Source organism: Schistocerca cancellata, chromosome 4, assembly GCF_023864275.1.
Source record: "Schistocerca cancellata isolate TAMUIC-IGC-003103 chromosome 4, iqSchCanc2.1, whole genome shotgun sequence".
Taxonomy (NCBI): Eukaryota; Metazoa; Arthropoda; class Insecta; order Orthoptera; family Acrididae; genus Schistocerca; species Schistocerca cancellata.
In genome coordinates, this window is record NC_064629.1 from 483,717,897 (window position 1) to 483,735,856 (window position 17,960).

A 17,960-nucleotide genomic window follows, 5' to 3' on the forward strand; every position below is an offset into this window, starting at 1 on the left:
CAAGTTGGTGCTTTATGGAGGATAATCAATGACAATGAACCCAAGGTGTCAAATTGTTGCAGATGTTGCAGCTCTCATGTTTGGTCTGACATTGTCATACCGAAGGAGAGAGCGCTCTATGTGTGGAGGAACTCTACGAATTTGTGCTTTCAGTTTTCTGAGTGTCTCTCACACACCAACATAGTTCCATTACACACCACCACATTGCACACTACGATTAACAACCCTCTAGCATCAGAGGGTTTCAACTTGTGCCAGCGAAGTCAGAAAATCGACTGAGTAATATGCATGACTGTAATACCTCAACTGAGATTGAAAACAGAATAAAAAATTTGGAGGCATTAATTTTCAGCACCCCATATATGTATGAAACCAACTGTATTAGAGATGCGTTGTGTTGGATGTAGTGCCCTCGCATGATGTCCACAATGTATGGAATACTTAAATATGTCATGTGACTGAGTTGTCCTGAGGTCTGATCTCCACCATCATTATTATGACATGAGCCATTTCCGATCAGATGGGTTGAATAAATGTGTACCATTTGGAAGTGTAACTGCAGTACAGCAGTGACGCCTATGCATTTTACATTAAAACCCAAAACAGAAAAAAATAATGTGAGAATTTTTAAACATACCTCACTGAAATAAATGAGGATATGTTTTTTTAAGTCACCTAAAGGGTGAACTTTTCTTAATAAAAGCACTAAGACCGATTGACACGTGATGGAACGAAATGGTACATCACATCAAAACATTCCACAATCAGTTTCAATGAATGGTATTCACACAGGCTGTCAGTATCATGTCACATCACATCACCTCATATCACCATTAAGATTTCTCGTGAAAAAGTTTCGACATTGATCTTGGTGGGCGGAACTGTGTCGTCGTCTGCTAATTCAGAAGTTAACCTTTCGCCGCACTCAGGTAATGATAGTGGATTTCGTATTTTATGTATCGCTAATCTTTATTTTATTATTTTGCTTTGTTTTTGTGACAAACTGAAAATGTTCTATGATAGATTGGATCTATTCTTCCAGTGCTTGTTCTTCCATAACAGAGGCCAGATATCTGAAAGCAAAAAATGATTTAGGTTTTACAATAACAGAATGGAGTTGTGTTAGTAAGATCATAAATTGATGAACCAATCTGCATTTAATGACTTTCTACTAAGTGAAAAGGTCAGCTCTACTGAAGGAAATTAATACAGTTCTTTATTATGTTATCTGCTACCTATGGAAAAAATAGTGGGTAAGGTTAACTGGCTGTATGTCTGTAGGTCGTCTCATACTAAATGTCAATGGGATAGGACACCACATCATGTCACATGATGTCAACACCAGGGTGTATTCACATGTGGTGTCACATCAATTTGCTTAGACCAGCACCGAATGGTGAAACTGAGCTTATGAAATACCACCACTGATACAAAAAGTTGAGGTATTGTATTGCAGTTAAGGAACTAACAACGACAAAATTTATTAATGGCCAAAGCAAACTTCATAACGGATATTCTGGAGCAATTTTATATGGTGCACTGATGTGAAGTGAAACAACATTTCAAAACTTCGACATTTATTAGCGAATATATATACATGCAAATATGTCAAACTATATTTATAAGTAAATGTATAAAACCTCTTTACCTTATCCATTTACTTTCCCATGTAGCAAATAACGTCAGAAACAACCGTATTTTTCTCTTTCAATAGAGCTTTAAAAAGGTTATTTAATGAAAACAGCTCCAGCAGTTCATGTTCTTATTTATAGATTGTTGTAAGTGTCATATCTGTTCTGTAATTGTAAAACCAAGACCATTTTCCACTTTCAGATATCTGGCCTCTTATGGAAGAACACTCAATGGAAAAAAATATCCAGCTGGGCATGGAATATTTGCAATCAGGAACAAAAAAATTCAAAATAATAAAATAAATACTAAAGGGCAATTCACACTGCCTATCATGTCACATCCCATCAAAATATTCCATAATGCGTTTCAAATGGTGGCATTCACACTGGCCATCCCATCGCATCTTGCTATGTCGTGGCACCTCGAAGGTTTCTTGGGAAGAAAGTTTTGTTGGCTGACGTCATCATCCATTTTTGATCACATCACCCCAAAGCTCATTTCCTTCCAATACACAGCCATGTGCTGATCTCCACATTCATTTCATTGCGCTTTTCGCGGTCTGTATCAGTTGTTATTCTAAGTCTTTGTTATTTGTTATGTATTGTTTCATTTCGTTATTTCTTTTATTAAAATTTATTAACCTATAATGATTGATGACACATTAATTGAAGCAGTGAGGCAGCAGTCTGAATTCTATGTCATGAGTGGACTAAATTGCTTACCCCCTACAGTATGTGTAATGTGGACTTTTTTTACATACTGGTAGTGTATTTAATATTTTACAATGAAATGGATTGCAGTATGACTGCAACTTGAAGTGCAAAAATTACTGTGGGCAGAATCACAGATTATGAAGTGGAACGTATTTGCGTGTTGTCGGGCATTTGTAACATTTGATAAACAAATGGACTGAAATCTTCAGACAATACAACAGTGCCATAATGCTTTTTGTGTGAAGTACACATCAAGTAATGTACTAGAATTGTTTGTTTAAAAGTTTGTCTGTGGCAGGCTTCTTTATTTTTAAATAGTTCTCAGGATTGTGTATGAAACAATTTTGCGAGCATGAGTGATCAATACTTACTTGGTTGCACTAGCTAATCCCCATAGTCCAGTATAAATAAGGAATTTGAACGATTAAAGGCCAAATACGAGATGTAAAGAAAACTTATAAATCTTGAAGGGAAAGGTGCTGAGAAAGATGTAACTAAATTTCATCTTAAGCAAAGAAATTTTTCGTGAGGTGTTCCTTTTAGTGATTCTGGTTATAATTTGATGTAACAAATGAAAAAAAATGATGGTTCGACTTTCTAAAATATCTACAAAATGCAGATTTCTCTTTCCTGAACTCCTCATGTAGTGTGTGAAATTCCCATTCTGTGCTATGTAATGACATTTTTCGGACTCAGACTCGTTTTTTGCGTTGTTTCCCAACTGTCTTCCTTTTCTAATATAAAAGCTACCCTTGCTAGCTGCTGACCGTTTGAGTCCAATGAATGCCATTTTCGACCAATGTGGATTCCAACACCAATGTATGTATGTTATCATACTGTGTATGTGCACTTTGTGCATAAAAACTGCTGAGAATGATCTCGCGAGGACCAGAAGACTCGCGTCATAACAGTAGAGATTAGGTAACTTAAAAATGATGTGACGCAACTGACAGTGTGAGTACTCTGACGTGATGGCGCCGTGATGGCCAGTGGGAACTGGCCTTAAGAAACCTAAAAGCATAAAATCCAGTACTATAACATGAGTGGGTGCGGCAAAAATAGGTTATCTTCCGACGACACAGTTCTCTCACCAACACTAACGCCAAAACTTCCCTCCACAGTATCCTTAATGGCGACGTGACATGACAATGAGGCCTGTGTGAATTCTGTCGTTTGACATCCATTTTGGAATGTTTTGACTTGACATGACGTAAACATGAGATAAACAAGCTTTATTCATTGCTTCCCGGTTTCGATGGGAATCTTTGCGCTTTTTAGCAGACAACAGGCAGGTGGGGCCCATGTGTATTTGACCGTATAGTGAACCGAGGTTATGCTGTGAACCGATATAGGTGCAATAATTTCTGCTGACTCCAAAGGAAGTGCGCTTAAATTTATAGGCGATTACAGACAATGAAAAGTCACATGGAATGACACTTCTAAAGATTATTTGTACAAAAATTTCAGGTGTGGTGCTCTGAGCGTCAAGTATTGGGTAAGAGTCTCTGATCATATTACTCTATAGAATAAGATACCGTAAATTTCGACGTAGGAAAACAGAGAAGAATAAGCCAGAAATTTATGAAAAGTGTATACGAAAACTGTGGAAGAATATTCCTACTATGGCGACTTAATAGTACAAGAACTGAGGAGCCTGATATCTGAACAAAAGAATGATGGTGTGTACGTACCTCCTCAGCAAACTACTAGAAATACATATGAAAGGCGCTGATGACGCAAAATACATAAAATTAGTAAATATAACCTCCATTCTAGATGATTATGAGATCTACAAAATTCCCAAATTTGTCGAGTCTAAAGATGTTGATATGCAAATAATCTTTCATAATTAAAGTTGAATAAACAACTTTTTTCCAAATGAAATACGAATGATCCTTTGAAATTTCATTTACCTTCACATAAAGACTAAGAACCTTACTTGAGTGTTTCTCAGTTTCAGGATTAAGCTCTGAAACTTTTTTTTTTAAATACGGTACGAAATAAATAGTTTAAAATGTTTACGGTATATAAGTCGCCGGTCAGTGGATAACGAAATATTATTGTCACCCTTATCGCTGCAGTATCCCAATCAGAAAATATAAAATCTTGCTGTGGCCTCCATCTGAAATTTGCAAACAGAACGTTGTCACTTTGTATTTCTCGTATCTCAGTTGTTTAGAGACTTCTTTACCTATAGTCGCTATCTTTTTCTGTTATCTTTTCGTCACCTGTTTAACATATTTGAATTCTGTACCCGATAGAAATTGATACAGAACCAGTGAACATAAATGTGATCTCTGGCTACACTGCGTCTTTCTGAGCACGCCCTGTCCTTCATAATCGTCTGCTTTCTGTGCTTCTTGTCTGAGTAACTACGTGACGTCATTGCCATCACTCAGTGTGGGAGGAAGTTGTGTGCCTGTCAAGCGCAAACAAGTGTGTTGTTCAGTTTTTGTAATAATTGTTGGCCGTTAACTGTTATTGAAAATGTAAGTCCAAGCACGGTATTTATTTATATGTAGCTTCCTGTTTGTAAAAGATCGTAGTTACATTACGAAGTCGGTCGTATGTGAGAGCTGTAACTTCAAGAAGTGAACTGCTTGGCGTAAAGCTAATTTTTTGTGGTGCTTAAAAGAATATTTATACTTACGTGTTGCTGCCGAATGTGTGGAAATATTGGAATTGTTATGATGTGCTATTTTTCATTTGGTATTGTAATACAATATGCCTTACTTGACAAATTTGGAGAAAGAGTATTTGTATGTCGAAACGCTCGTATGTCTCATTACTTAACCACACTTTGGATTGCCATGAACGATGCTGTCGGGCTAAATGTCACGTGATATGACTAACTTATAAAAACGGAAAAAACGCCTGTCACCCACCTGTAGGTAAAGAATTCATTTGTGTGAAGTATTTGACATTGTAAATTTCTTTGGTACAATGTCAAATTATTTACTCCCCAATTTTGTGAAATTGGAACTGTATGAATTTAATACAGTACAGTGTCAGATACTGGTACCGCAATTTCGTAGAACTGGATGGTCCAGAGGTTAAACAGTTTTGGAAGTGATATGTTACGCCTACTGAAGTTAATTCAGTTTTTACGGCTGTGTAGCTGATCGAAGTAGAGAAAATTAAACAAACTTTTGAGTTTGTATGTGACTGGAAATTTTTTCATGGTTTGTGCAATGAGTGAGTGTCTTCAGGACGTTGATTACAAAATACCGTCTATGTAAGCTATAGTTTGCCATCAAACGAAGTTAAAAGTTAGCTAATCGAGTGTGTTACTCGTAGGGTGTAAAAATCTAATCCAGTAGAAAGACTGGAGGATATACTTGAGTCAGTTGATTGGGAGAGTATCTGTTCAACTGCATAGAGAGTAGTTTCTACATGTTATACAATACCAAAACCTTGCATTCAAAATGTGATCAGGCACAAGGCAATCCAGTTGAAAGTTCTTTTGATCAAAGGTTCTGAGTTCATACCTCAAATGTGCATGGAATTCACTAAGATACTTTTCATTTCAGAGAACTTTTTAAATTATTATTGTCTTCTAATGTTCGTGACACTAATGATCATTTCTGTATTTTCTTTTACTAATTTGCTGTTCTGGGAAGCTGTGGTGTAACAGCTCCAATAATAATTAGTACATGATATTTGTTTTTAATGTGTACGCTTTCATTCAATACAGGGCAGATGTTGGACCTTACTCTGGAGGTGTCGAGGGGACATCGGGAACCGGTGGTCCCCACACACCTCAACAGCAGGCAGCACAGAAACGTCTTCAGCAAACACAGGCTAAAGTTGAGGAGGTAATTTGTTTTTGGAATGTGCCAGATCAGTCTTGTGAATGCTGCACTAGTGCACCCTCTTGCTCAATAAAATGGGTGGTGAAAGTCATAAAGTTTCAAAGAAAATTGAATTATGAAAAGTGTTTTGTGATTTGCTTAGAATAATGTACTAAAAGGGTGTTGTTTGTAGATTGTATTTAAATTCTGAGAGCTTTGCTTCACATAGTTCTTAGAATACTAAGACAAGTGTGCACTTATAGTATAATACAAAGTCTGTGTTGAAAAGACTGGGTACTAGGGAATACTGGTAAACAATTGAGCACTTAAATTTCTGGAGTGTCATAAATAGAGCAGGAATGGAAAAGTTATCGAATATCTCTAGTAACGCCTCCCATTGAGATCCTTTTGGCTTGCAGTTAATAAACGAATAGTAGAGTCCCACTTCCAAATAGGCCTAGTGACATTATTGAGTGGCCGTTAAGTTGACTCTACTTTTATGTGTAGTGATCATATTAAGAGCTACCCACTTTCAAAGCAGAATTCACTAGAGGAGGATATTTTAGTGTTGTATGTGGAAGTTAACTTATTTAAATATTGGTAGCAAAAGCATTTTCCATTAACATTTAATGTCCAGTAATAGAGTAGAGTTGTTGGCAGTTCGTGATCATTATTGTACCTTACTTTAATCAGGAGACTAATAACATCGTTTAATGGAACGAGGCCACATTATGACGATGTTGATGGTGAAATGTCTAAAGAGGTCAGGCTTGACAGTCCCCTTGGTTCTGTTCAGTAGTTGTAAGCTATATTGCAGTATTGTTTCAGCTTTCTTCTTCCTCATTCTCACCAATAACACAGATGACACTACAATCATATGCAAGAACCAACTACTGTAATTAAATGGTCAAACAGTGTCTGAAGTTGTTGAATGAAAGTTGCTGCTAAGAATCTAGACCTTTCAAGACATCGTAACATAAACAATGGGAAATCCCATGTGGTAATGACGTACACCTTGCTGATGCAAAATGGTATGTGTTACATGTAGTGCATTTAAATATAGCAGCCAGTGAAGGGGAAATTTCTCCACTTTGGTAATAATGAAAGTGGAATTTCATATTCTGAGGCCTGGTGCTAGTGCGAAGCTCATTCCCTTATGACAGTGCCATCAGTTGTATCAGTAGGTTTCTGCAGTTCAAAAAAATTATTTCTCCATATCCCTGCCACGTGTCATACACCTGTTCCTCAGAGACTTCAATCGACTTTGAGGCAGGTTCGACATAAATATTGGAATGTATTCCTATGAATTGTTAAGGTATCTCTCTCAATTTATGGCCTGACATTTTTTTGTTAGTTTCTGTGCACCTAGTACATAGAAAATTCTATTACATCTGTCTTGCAAAGCTCATTGCATGTGAAATGCCAAATACTTCTAGAATGAGATATTCTTACATTAAAACAAAGAATGTTGATTCCTTTCAGACAGATATTCTGATCAGAACTAATGTCTTCTGAAGTACATCTGTGTTTCTTACAGGTAGTGGGGATAATGAGAGTCAACGTTGAAAAAGTATTGGAACGTGACCAGAAATTGTCTGAATTGGATAATCGTGCAGGTAAGGTAATGTAAAATAAGTTTTGTGAGCATTTCCCAGCTTTCATCATTATAAATTTGTTTGTACAGTAAAATAGTGGTAAAAGGTTTTAGTTTCTTGAGTCTGAATTTTGGATTTTGTATTAACATTGGGGAGATTGTGATAGAATGCATTGCCTAGCAAGATTAAATTGAGTCTGCATTTGTTGGGAGAGGACCACAAGCTACAACCTACTGTCTTGATGGATATTTCATTTCAGATGTGAAGTTGTGGACTCTTGTCTTGTAGCAAATAAATGCACCACAAATTGCAAGTTGGGTAGTTTTAATCAGCTAGAAAGTTTCAAATTGTCTTCCAGTCTCCATATTCATTTTCACTCACTGTCACAGTCTTGGGAGTCGCTGGTACTGATAATTAAGTGCAATGAACAGGCCTTGTAGCTCATAGGGAATTGTGATATTACACACTTTTTGTTTTGTTTTTGAGGTGATTCTAACTATTTGTGAGAGAAAAAAAAGCTCTGTGTGTTCAGTTTGTTACCTTCTAATCGTGGAAACATTGAAGAACAGGAGATTTGATCCTCTTACCTGGCCTGTCAGTATGGTAACAGATGTGAAATAGCATGCATTGGGAGCCCATTGCTTTTCATTGCTCTTAACAAATACGAAAAAAGTTGACGTACGTACAGAAATACAAGACATCTGAGCACAAGTGGCCAGTAATGTTGTTAAACATCTACCATTATCAAGAGATTGATTTTCCGGAGTGCGAGTAGTCTTTTGTGAGGATTCGTAGTACAAATGAAATGAAAGTGCAGGGTTTCCAAGAATTTTGCAGGTAATGTCACAAGAAAACTGCGGTAGATACACAGAAACTGATTTAATTTTAGATGACAAGACACACAACTGCACTTAAGAAATTACTGCCATTATTTGTGACAGAACTGATGTTACACAGTATAATATAAGAGCCTGGTCTTTGTCGGATGATGTACGATTAAGACTGTCTGCAGAAGACATTGTGCTATGATGTGAAAAAGTCTTCAAACTTTGGTGCCTCTGTGGCAGGTTTACTTTTGTGTGACACTCTAGATAAATTCCATGGGCTGCTACAACAAATATTCCCTAATGTCATTACTTAGCAAGGTGTACTATGGAACTATCTTAGTCATGTGATGATAAGGTACAGTCACATTCCAATTCAAAGTAGGGCACAGTGTTACCTTGAAGTGCGACCATGAAAAATGATGGCAGAAAATACAAGTAGCATTGTAAATTGAACTGACAGTGAGAATGAGAAAGATTGACTAATTCCAACAGTGACACCAGCAGAAGGGGCAAGCAAACTTTGGCAAGTAGCATTCAAGTCAGTGGTGTGCAAATTACGGAATATGGGACACAATGCTGAGTGGAGCAGGATTCAAGTATCTGCCCCAAAGCAGAGTAAGTAGAATGCACACAATAAATATTTCATTGAATATAAGTGTTGCTAAGCAGCAATTTCTGAAGTAGCAGCTCTGGTCTCGTAAACTGCCATATGGCTGGGAGAGTGATGTGCTGACCACATGCCCCTCCATATCCACATCCAGTGATGTGGGCTGGGGATGACACTGCAGCCAATCTGTACCATTGGGACTTTATGGCCTGTTTAGTCTCTTAGTGTTTTATTTAGACAAATGGTGGAGCCCTTCCTACTGTGGCAGTACTGTCTAGATCTGAACCCTATGTAAGTGATCTGAAACCTCACAAGAGCCATGGTTGTAATATGACAAGTATCTCTCTCTAATCTGAAAAAAATAACCGCTGCTATTAAATAAAATGACACCTTGCCTGCTGCAAGCCTTTTGACTTAATGATGCTTTAGTGAGTTGCGCATTAGTTTCATTGCTTTATATAAAGTAGCTTTTTCAGTTGGATTCTCTATTTGAACCTCCTCCCACACCTATCCTCCAGGGGGAAAAAAATTCGGGTGGTCACTGAAACTATAACAACTGTTTGGCACAGATTGAAACAAAGAGTTGGTGTTATCATCTGTGATTGAAATGGCAAATGACAAATGCACACAATTGTCACTGCTGAAGGTAGTTTTGTGGATACTGCCAGCAAAGTGTCATAAGCAGCCAAAGTGGGATATAGTGTGTGTCCTGTTTCTGCTCTTGTTGTAAATGAACACTTCATTCAGCAGCAGATAAAGACATGTAGCATGTGACATTGCTCCCCTTGTAATAGTAGTGAAGTGTGTGGTACTACTGCCTCCTCACCCAGCTTCTTGGGCATAAACACGACTGTGCTGCCACCCTGCCCAGGTAGCTAGTTAGCCTAGCCGAATAATAACCAATTCTTACTATAGTTTGTTTGCATTGCATTCGTGTTTTGTAAATGTGATCTAGCATTTCCTATCAGGTTTACAACAATAGTGTGGAGTAATCATCAGTTCATCTGACATACTGACAATATTATAATATGTACTGTAAATATCCCTCCAGTAACTTTGATGGAGCAAATGTGTGACAGTTGGAATGATGTTTCTCATTGCTCATCGATGCTTGTTTGTACATATGTTGGAATGTTTCCATTGCTACTTAATATTAGGTATAATTTGGTACACCAGCAAAATGTTGTGTGATATTCATAATGATAATATTTTGGTATTAACAGAGATACTGTCAATAGCAGGGGAACTAGAAAACATTATTCTTATAGGTCTGTTGTTCAGGTTATCCCCATTACATCATTAAATTTCTTCACTAGTTCTTGCCAAGCTGGTAACTCTTCAGACATCTGTGTTAAGCTCCCCACACAGCAAAATATTGTGGTTCTTTGTACTGTAGAGTTGTAGCTCTGTGTCTAGTTAAGAAGTGATTAGTGATGTACTGCCAAGAGGCAATCAGCAGAAGCATACAGCTAAAAGCTTTACGAATTTGATCTGTACTGCTACATGTTCAACATTTTTCTCATGGTTAATTTATTTAGTTTTAACAATTACTGGAATTAGGCATCGAACTCTGTCTGCAAAAATTATTAACACAATTGATTAACTTCTCATGGTTGGGGTTGATGGTAATGCAAATAAATTTTAAAACAGCAGATTTGCCTTTGACTGTAGAAATTATTTACTTCACTATTGCAATTTTAGCCTTTGGACCATTTTCAAGTGGTACTGCAAAAGTTATTGTTTCAGTACAACTCAAACTTCAAAATTCTCCAACATGTTTACATGTTGTAGTCAAAATAGGCCATCAGAAGAGTATGAAGCTGTGTACCCGGTGAAATGATGTAGACTAGATAGATTTGAAATGATTCATGTGGATGATATGAATATTGCATGTAATGTACCTCATTTCATGACATAAAGAGCTTCAGACTCATCTGGTGTTATTGTATATCTACAGTGAAATGTCCTATTTTGACAATGACACGTATGCTTGTAATAGGATTTTAAAGTTTGACATGTGTTGAAGCAAAATCTTTGGCTGTACCATTTGAAAATGTCCCACAGGTTGCAACTGCAGCAATGAAATAAATAATTTCTACAGTTAATGGTGAAAATAATGGCCTTTAAAAGATATTAACACAATGTTAGCCTGGAAAAGGGGGGGGGGGGGGGAGCCAGTGCTTAAGTACACAGAGCAAATCTACAAAAATCCTTGAAGCCTGTGGATTTCCTGTCTTTAATGATTGCACTGTTACTGTTATTGATTAAAGTCAAGCCCAATATATTGAATCTGTAGGGAAGGCAAAATATGTTAGCTATATCAAGGGTTCGGCATAACAAGGTTTTGGGGGGCTGGGTAGGGAGTAAGTTTACAATCCACAGTTTTTCAATTTCTGTACTGTGATGTAGGTGTATGTTTAGTATTGGAAATAAGAGAACTCGAGATGGATTGTTATGCATGTTACTTTTTCTTCAGAAATAGACAATAATTTATAAGTTCAAAAAGATTCACAATAAAACACGTTCATCCTAAGAAAAATTAAATTCAGTAAAAGAATACACAGTATGTACATGCCCATTTCCAGAAATCATTGGCTTTAAAAGTAATCTGTAATTTTAGTGTGAGCTAAGCTTTTGATCACCTGTGAGTCAATATCATTGTCTATGATTATGACGGTTGAGAACACACTATCCTCTCCCTCCTCACACTTCTCCACATACATTCTGATGGTGTTGAGCTGCTTTGGCCTGCCTGGCCGTCATGGGTGGTGCTTCTTTGACCTCCTCTCCTTCCCCTTCATCATTGTTGTCACCTTCTTTCTCATTCGCTGTCTTAACGGAGTTAATAATTTCGGCTTCTGTTAGTGATCCTACTAAAGTGACATCGTTGTCCACATCCACAGAATCTTCATAATGAACACGAGTGGTGTTACAGTGAGTCACCACTTTTGTCCATTTGGACTTGAGCATAGTGATGAGATGTTTCCTATAAGTATTGTATAAAAAAAAATCAGAATTCCCATAAACCGGTGTCAGAATCAAACAAATTTTACGTGCTTGAGTATTAACCCCACCAGCTGCTCATTTCCATGTGTCCTCAAAAATCCACATGTTTGGAAATAATTGACGATCATTTGTCCCTTCACGTTTCTCCTTGCTTTATCCAGCATTTTCACAGCATCTAAGATGTTGATAGTTGTAAGGAAGTCATCATCAGTGACGTTTCATTCGGACCACTTCATGCCTGTTGTTTCCTTTGGCACATGCCTGTTGTTTCCTTTGGCACTCTTGATTATTCATTGATCTAAGTGCTGCAATCTCAATGTAGTTACATGGTAAAAATTGCTTTGTCATTGATTTTAACAGACTGATAGCATTGTGCATACTCCAATTATCCACAAACACCACCTTTTTTTAATTGTCAGGAGTTGTTTTTCTATCAAAATCTGTTAATCAGTTGGAAAACGATTCTGACATCATCTATGCTTTCTTATTCAGTTTACTCGACAGGGAACGATTTTTGCCCAGAAAAACATCGGAGTTTCTTAGGTTTCCCAACCACAAGTGGCTTTAGTTTTTCTGTGCTAATGGAACAGTAACACTATCTTTGCTTAGCTTGTTCCTGTAGGTTTGTCTGGAAGACATTTATAAAAAGTCGAAGTTTGTCTGTGTTAAAAACATCATTCTGTTTGTCATCTTGAAGGATCTTTGCAATTCTAACTTTCAAACATAACAAATTTTGTTATGTACAGTGGCACTTTCACCATTCACTTTTTGGAAAACAGTACCATGTCTTTTCCTTAAATTTTCTAACCACCCATTACTTGTATTAAATGTATTATATTTCAATGTTGCTGCAAAGTAATCTGAATTTTCTTTCAAAAGAAGTCAACCAAATATTGTTCCTCTGTTGTCGGAACCTTTTGTTATCATTTCCGATCTGTCCCTTCATCCATGGTAATCAGGCGGTCTTCATTTTTGGTTACTGTCTACATCTACATCCATACTCCGCAAGCCACCTGACAGTGTGTGGCGGAGGGTCAATGGTGTTCTTGCCAGAACCTCAAACTGTGCAGCTATATATTTCTTTTTCTTCACTCCTGCTTTGACTTTGTCAGTTGACTTTTGCTTTTGGCGGTTGTCAGACAGTTCTGCTTAAAGCCCGTGCCTCACGCTTGTCACACTCAGTCAAACTGCACTGCCAAAAATCACACCAGCATGGAGGTTGCGGGAGCTGCAATGCGATGCAGATATCACTGTTGCGTTGATACAGGGAGGGGGCAGGACTGGGATTCCCTTATTTGTGCAAACTCACCATATGAAAGGCTTAGATATCTAGTGGTGGTTTCAATTTAGTGTTTTTGTCCTCTGATCTTAGATATGTAGAGGTTAAATCTGTCCTTCTTGAGCCTTTCAAAAGGCGGGTTTTCTTCAAAAATATCAAGGTTTTGGGCTTCCAAGGGAAGGGAATGAAGGAAAAATTCGATACAGACAGGTCTTAGATATATTGAGGTTTGGCAGTACTTGATAACTACAGATTCTGAGTGTCAAAACTTTTAAAATAGTGAGTTTAATTACATTATTTGCCTTTGCTACCTAAGATATTGTGTGTTCTTGTTATGAACTAACATCCATAGGTTGTGGACGTTAGTTCTGGTGTCCATAAGAGTTTAGAATTTAAAAATATTCTATTTTTCAGAGTAATGCTTAAATCATTCTTGTTTACAAAGTGTGTGTAAACATCTGAGGCTGCCTCTGTGTACCCTAATCTCCACTTTTCCTTTCTGTCACGTACTGAAGTAATATTATACATATTTGCCATTTCTGTATGATTCATTTGCCAGATATAATGTGGCTAAAAAGTATTACAGCTCGTTCATTCACCATTTTAACATTCACCATTGAGAAAAGATATCCACCAGACTTATCCATGCATTTCTGCTCCTGCATGTTTCTAATGATATCTATCCATCTTCCATGAGTCCATGGTCTCAGTACCTTATGTTGCGCATCTCTGTATTGCTTGCAGAGTAACACTTCATATTTTGTATTAAAAGCCTCCATACCATTTCCAGTTTTCCATTGAAATTGTACGTATAGTACATGATAGTTCAATGTTTATTGTAGTAAACAGATGTGGCACAGTGATGTATTTTTTTAAATGTGTGGCAAATGTATTGAGTACTGAATTCTGATTTCCCATTGGCAGAATTGTGCTCATTTACCAAATTCACAATAAATTTCATATTCCTGTGGGTGTTTCAGCTTCAAAGATTTCTCTTTGGTGTACCATGTGGGGAATATTAGGTTGACTTACCTGTTCTATATTAAACATACACAACATTTGTCCTTGACTAGTGAGTTAGTCAGTAATCAGTAGTATGATTGACTAGCACCATTATGTAGTTTCCATGATGAAGCAAACCCTTTTGTTGTCTATTGGTACTATTGGCCGCATTTTTCAGTTTTACGATAATATTAAAAGCTGACAGAAAGGCCAGTGTGCAGCAAAGTGGTCACACATACAATCTTGGGGGTGTTCTGAGAAGATAAACTGCAGTCAGATGACATAAAATGTAAGTAGTTTCACAGCTAGGGAAATACACACATTGACAATCAAACTTCAACAAGGTTTGCTCTTCAGTTTATAAACATAATGCAGGATGTTTAAAAATGATTTCAGCTTTTGGATAAATGTATTCTACAAAATATTACATGCAAAGTAGGCAAGGATACACTGTATGGAAAAGTAAATTTTGAAGTTTCTTACACATCTCGTGTTACCCTAGGAACATGTATGTGGTGGTAAAGTTCAACTTACACACATTCAAACATGACCCAGTCAGTGTTTGCGAGTGCAGCAGTGATATGATCCTGGATTTCAGTCAGTGTTGCCAGCATATGTGATACGTAAACATTCCGTAACATATCCCTGAAGAAGAGTACTAGAAGGGCAGGAGACCTCAGGGGCCCTGAGTGCCAAATCCTCTGGAGCACAATGCCCAATCCACCAATTTGGAAGTTCCTTGTTCAGATAGTGGTGCACTACCTCATTCTAATGAGGTGGAGCTCAATCCTTTTGGAATTTGAAGTTAGGAGTAACAGCTATCAGTTCATGAAACAACTAGTTTTGCAACATTTTCAGGTACATTATACCTGTCACAACTTTTTCAGGAGCAGGTAGAGCCATACACTTAGCTATGTGAAACAGCACAGGAGACATGAACCTGTGGAGAATTATATCTTTCTGTCTCTACCGCAGCACTAAGATTTGTTGTGATGACACTTGACCTTGTATGTGCAATGTCAATACATCACTGCACAAGAGTTGGTGTGTAATTTCATTTTCCATTTTTCTCAGAACAGTTCATAGTTACATCACAGCAAAACCTTTAATGGCTTAAAAAAAAAAAATCATTAAAATGTACTCTTTACTGACTATTAGCACACAGTCGTGAGCATCATGTATTTGAAGCTTGGGTTTCAATACCCAATGACTCATTTGTGAACACTCTGTATTAAAAACCAAGTGAAATTAAATATCAATAAAGACTTACAACTAAGTGAAAGGGTATTGCTAACCGTGCAGTACAATGATTGAAAGACCTGGAATTCTTGGCAAATCACCCTTCTGATTTTTCTGTTGACATATTAATACATCAGAAAATAAACACTTACCTTGTCAGAACTTGGTTAAATGTATAACGTGGAATTTTTAGTAAAAGTGAAACCAGCAAAGAACAAAATCAGGTCACACTTCACCTTAACTGCCAAGACGAAAAAAGTATCCTTTATGTAATCGTGTATAAGGGAAAGAAAAGTATGGTGAAGCGGAAATCAGTCATTGGTGCCAGTTCACCACGAAAACCTTTTCTTTCTCAAGAAAACTAGAGAAAGATGTGGTTAACTATGTAGTCAGTTGTAATTTTGTTGCTGTCACATGAGTTTGTTTTCTTATATTGCTGATTTTGCTGCAGTGGGTACACCTTTCATGAAAACCTCTTCTTGCATTACTCTTATTGTTGTGCCAAGTTATGCAGCATAGTAATAATGAAAATATTTATTAACTTTAATAACAAAATTGGGCAGTTGTTGCTATCTGCCAGCAATAACTGTATGCAGGTGAAAATCAGCGGCCTATAAAGGTTTTCAGGCATAGCCTTTCCACAGCTACACTTTTTTCTTTGTTATCAGACTGTTGACAAGTAAGGAGAAACATGTTCAATGTGACCTGACTGTTGTGTGTTCCAGTTTCCGTGTGAATAGTTTGTGTGGCTTCAATGAATTTGAGGCTTACACTAGGATTTTGGCATTGAAGTTAATTATGAACTAGAAGAAAAAGGTTGCTGTGGAAGAATTACTTCTGGAAATGTTATCAGATATGTTTCAAAGTTCTCTCTAAAACATGAAGAAAATTATGAACTAGATTGTATTTATCACATTTTTAGACACTCATCATTAATCGGTTGTTTATGGTAGTTACAGAAGAATAAGACAGTTGTTAACTGCAAGAGCTAATACTGGTACTTACAAAATATTTTAAGTGAAAGACATTTGATGAGTGTTGTTAAATATGTGTATGGTGGTTTTTTTGTTTACTATTGTACACCAAATTGGTGCTTGGTACTGTGACCTGTGTGGTGTCATTACCATGTAAGAACATGTCTTTAATTTAAAACTAAGTAGTTGGCATTGCAAATTGAGCAAATATTTGAAGTGCAAGATGTCGCTGCAGTTAAAGCAAGATCATCATGATGATACAGCTGTAGGATGTACTTCCTGCTTGTCAAACCAGGCAGCTTTCTTTGAACAGAGGTGTTTGCGTTTCATTAATCTAAGTTGTTCTTATTCCTTCTCTTCTTAAGACACATTTCTGCAAATTTTTGCAGTCATTTGGTTCTCAAAAGCAGTAACTAAGCTTATGGGAATAAACTTGCCTTTATGAAATTAATGTAACATATTTTGAAAAGTGTATTTTGCAAGCGCTAGAAGAAGAGGAAGAGTTTTGACTTGTATTTCTCCTTCTCTTTATTTCTTTGAGTCATGTTAGAAACTAATTGGATGACTATGACTTGGCATAGTGATGGAAAATTGTTGTTTATATTCACGTGGTGATGCAGTAGTTATGATTTTCACCAGTCATACTAATTTACCTTTTGCAATGGCAAACTTATTTCCCCATTTTTATCCAATCTAATGTTCCGCCCTCTTCAATTAAAGTACTGTCAAAAAACCATAATCTTCCTTACCTATGTACGGAAGCTTTTAATGCAGAAGATGTAAGAAACAGTGATGAGATATTTATATTTAAGTAAGAAGAGTTTCTGACTATGTGCAGTGAAGTTGTGATATTGTAAAAGAATGCTCTAATGATCTTATTCACATTTACTAATTAATCTAGGTTTTGTTTAGAAATCCTTTCCTTTCAAGAATTGATTTTCCTGCAAGTGAATTTTGTAATTTGTCTAATATGTAATTTATTTTGCTGTTTCTGAGTAGATGCTCTGAGACATGGTGCATCACAATTTGAGCAACAGGCTGGAAAGTTGAAACGAAAGTATTGGTGGAAGAACATAAAGGTAATTTCTGACTAATTTAATATCATTCTTGTCCATTAGGTTTAAGGAAAAATGTAATGTTGTGTTCAGTATTAAATATGTTCTGCTGTAGTTCAACATTTTTCATAGTTGATGCACCTGTTTCAATATGCTTGTTGTAATTCTACTGAAAAATTGTAATAATGTTTGTTTATTAAGTTGTTCTTTATCTACAGAATAAAAGAAATGATTAATTTG

The 17,960-nt window shown here is 36.7% G+C and overlaps 1 protein-coding gene across 4 annotated transcripts in view; it reads left to right on the plus strand.

Annotated features, from left to right (window-relative positions):
- Window positions 1-4,677: 4,677 nt before the first annotated feature.
- The window catches only part of LOC126183624 (vesicle-associated membrane protein 2), a 31,029-nt gene continuing 17,746 nt past the window's right edge, over window positions 4,678-17,960 (plus strand). For all 4 annotated transcript variants that reach the window (XM_049925743.1, XM_049925744.1, XM_049925745.1 and 1 more), the window contains exons 1-4: window positions 4,678-4,834; window positions 6,040-6,160; window positions 7,674-7,752; window positions 17,665-17,744. In XM_049925743.1, the coding sequence (XP_049781700.1) occupies window positions 4,833-4,834; window positions 6,040-6,160; window positions 7,674-7,752; window positions 17,665-17,744 (282 nt within the window). In that variant the 5' untranslated portion in view covers window positions 4,678-4,832. The remainder of the gene's footprint in view (window positions 4,835-6,039; window positions 6,161-7,673; window positions 7,753-17,664; window positions 17,745-17,960) is intronic.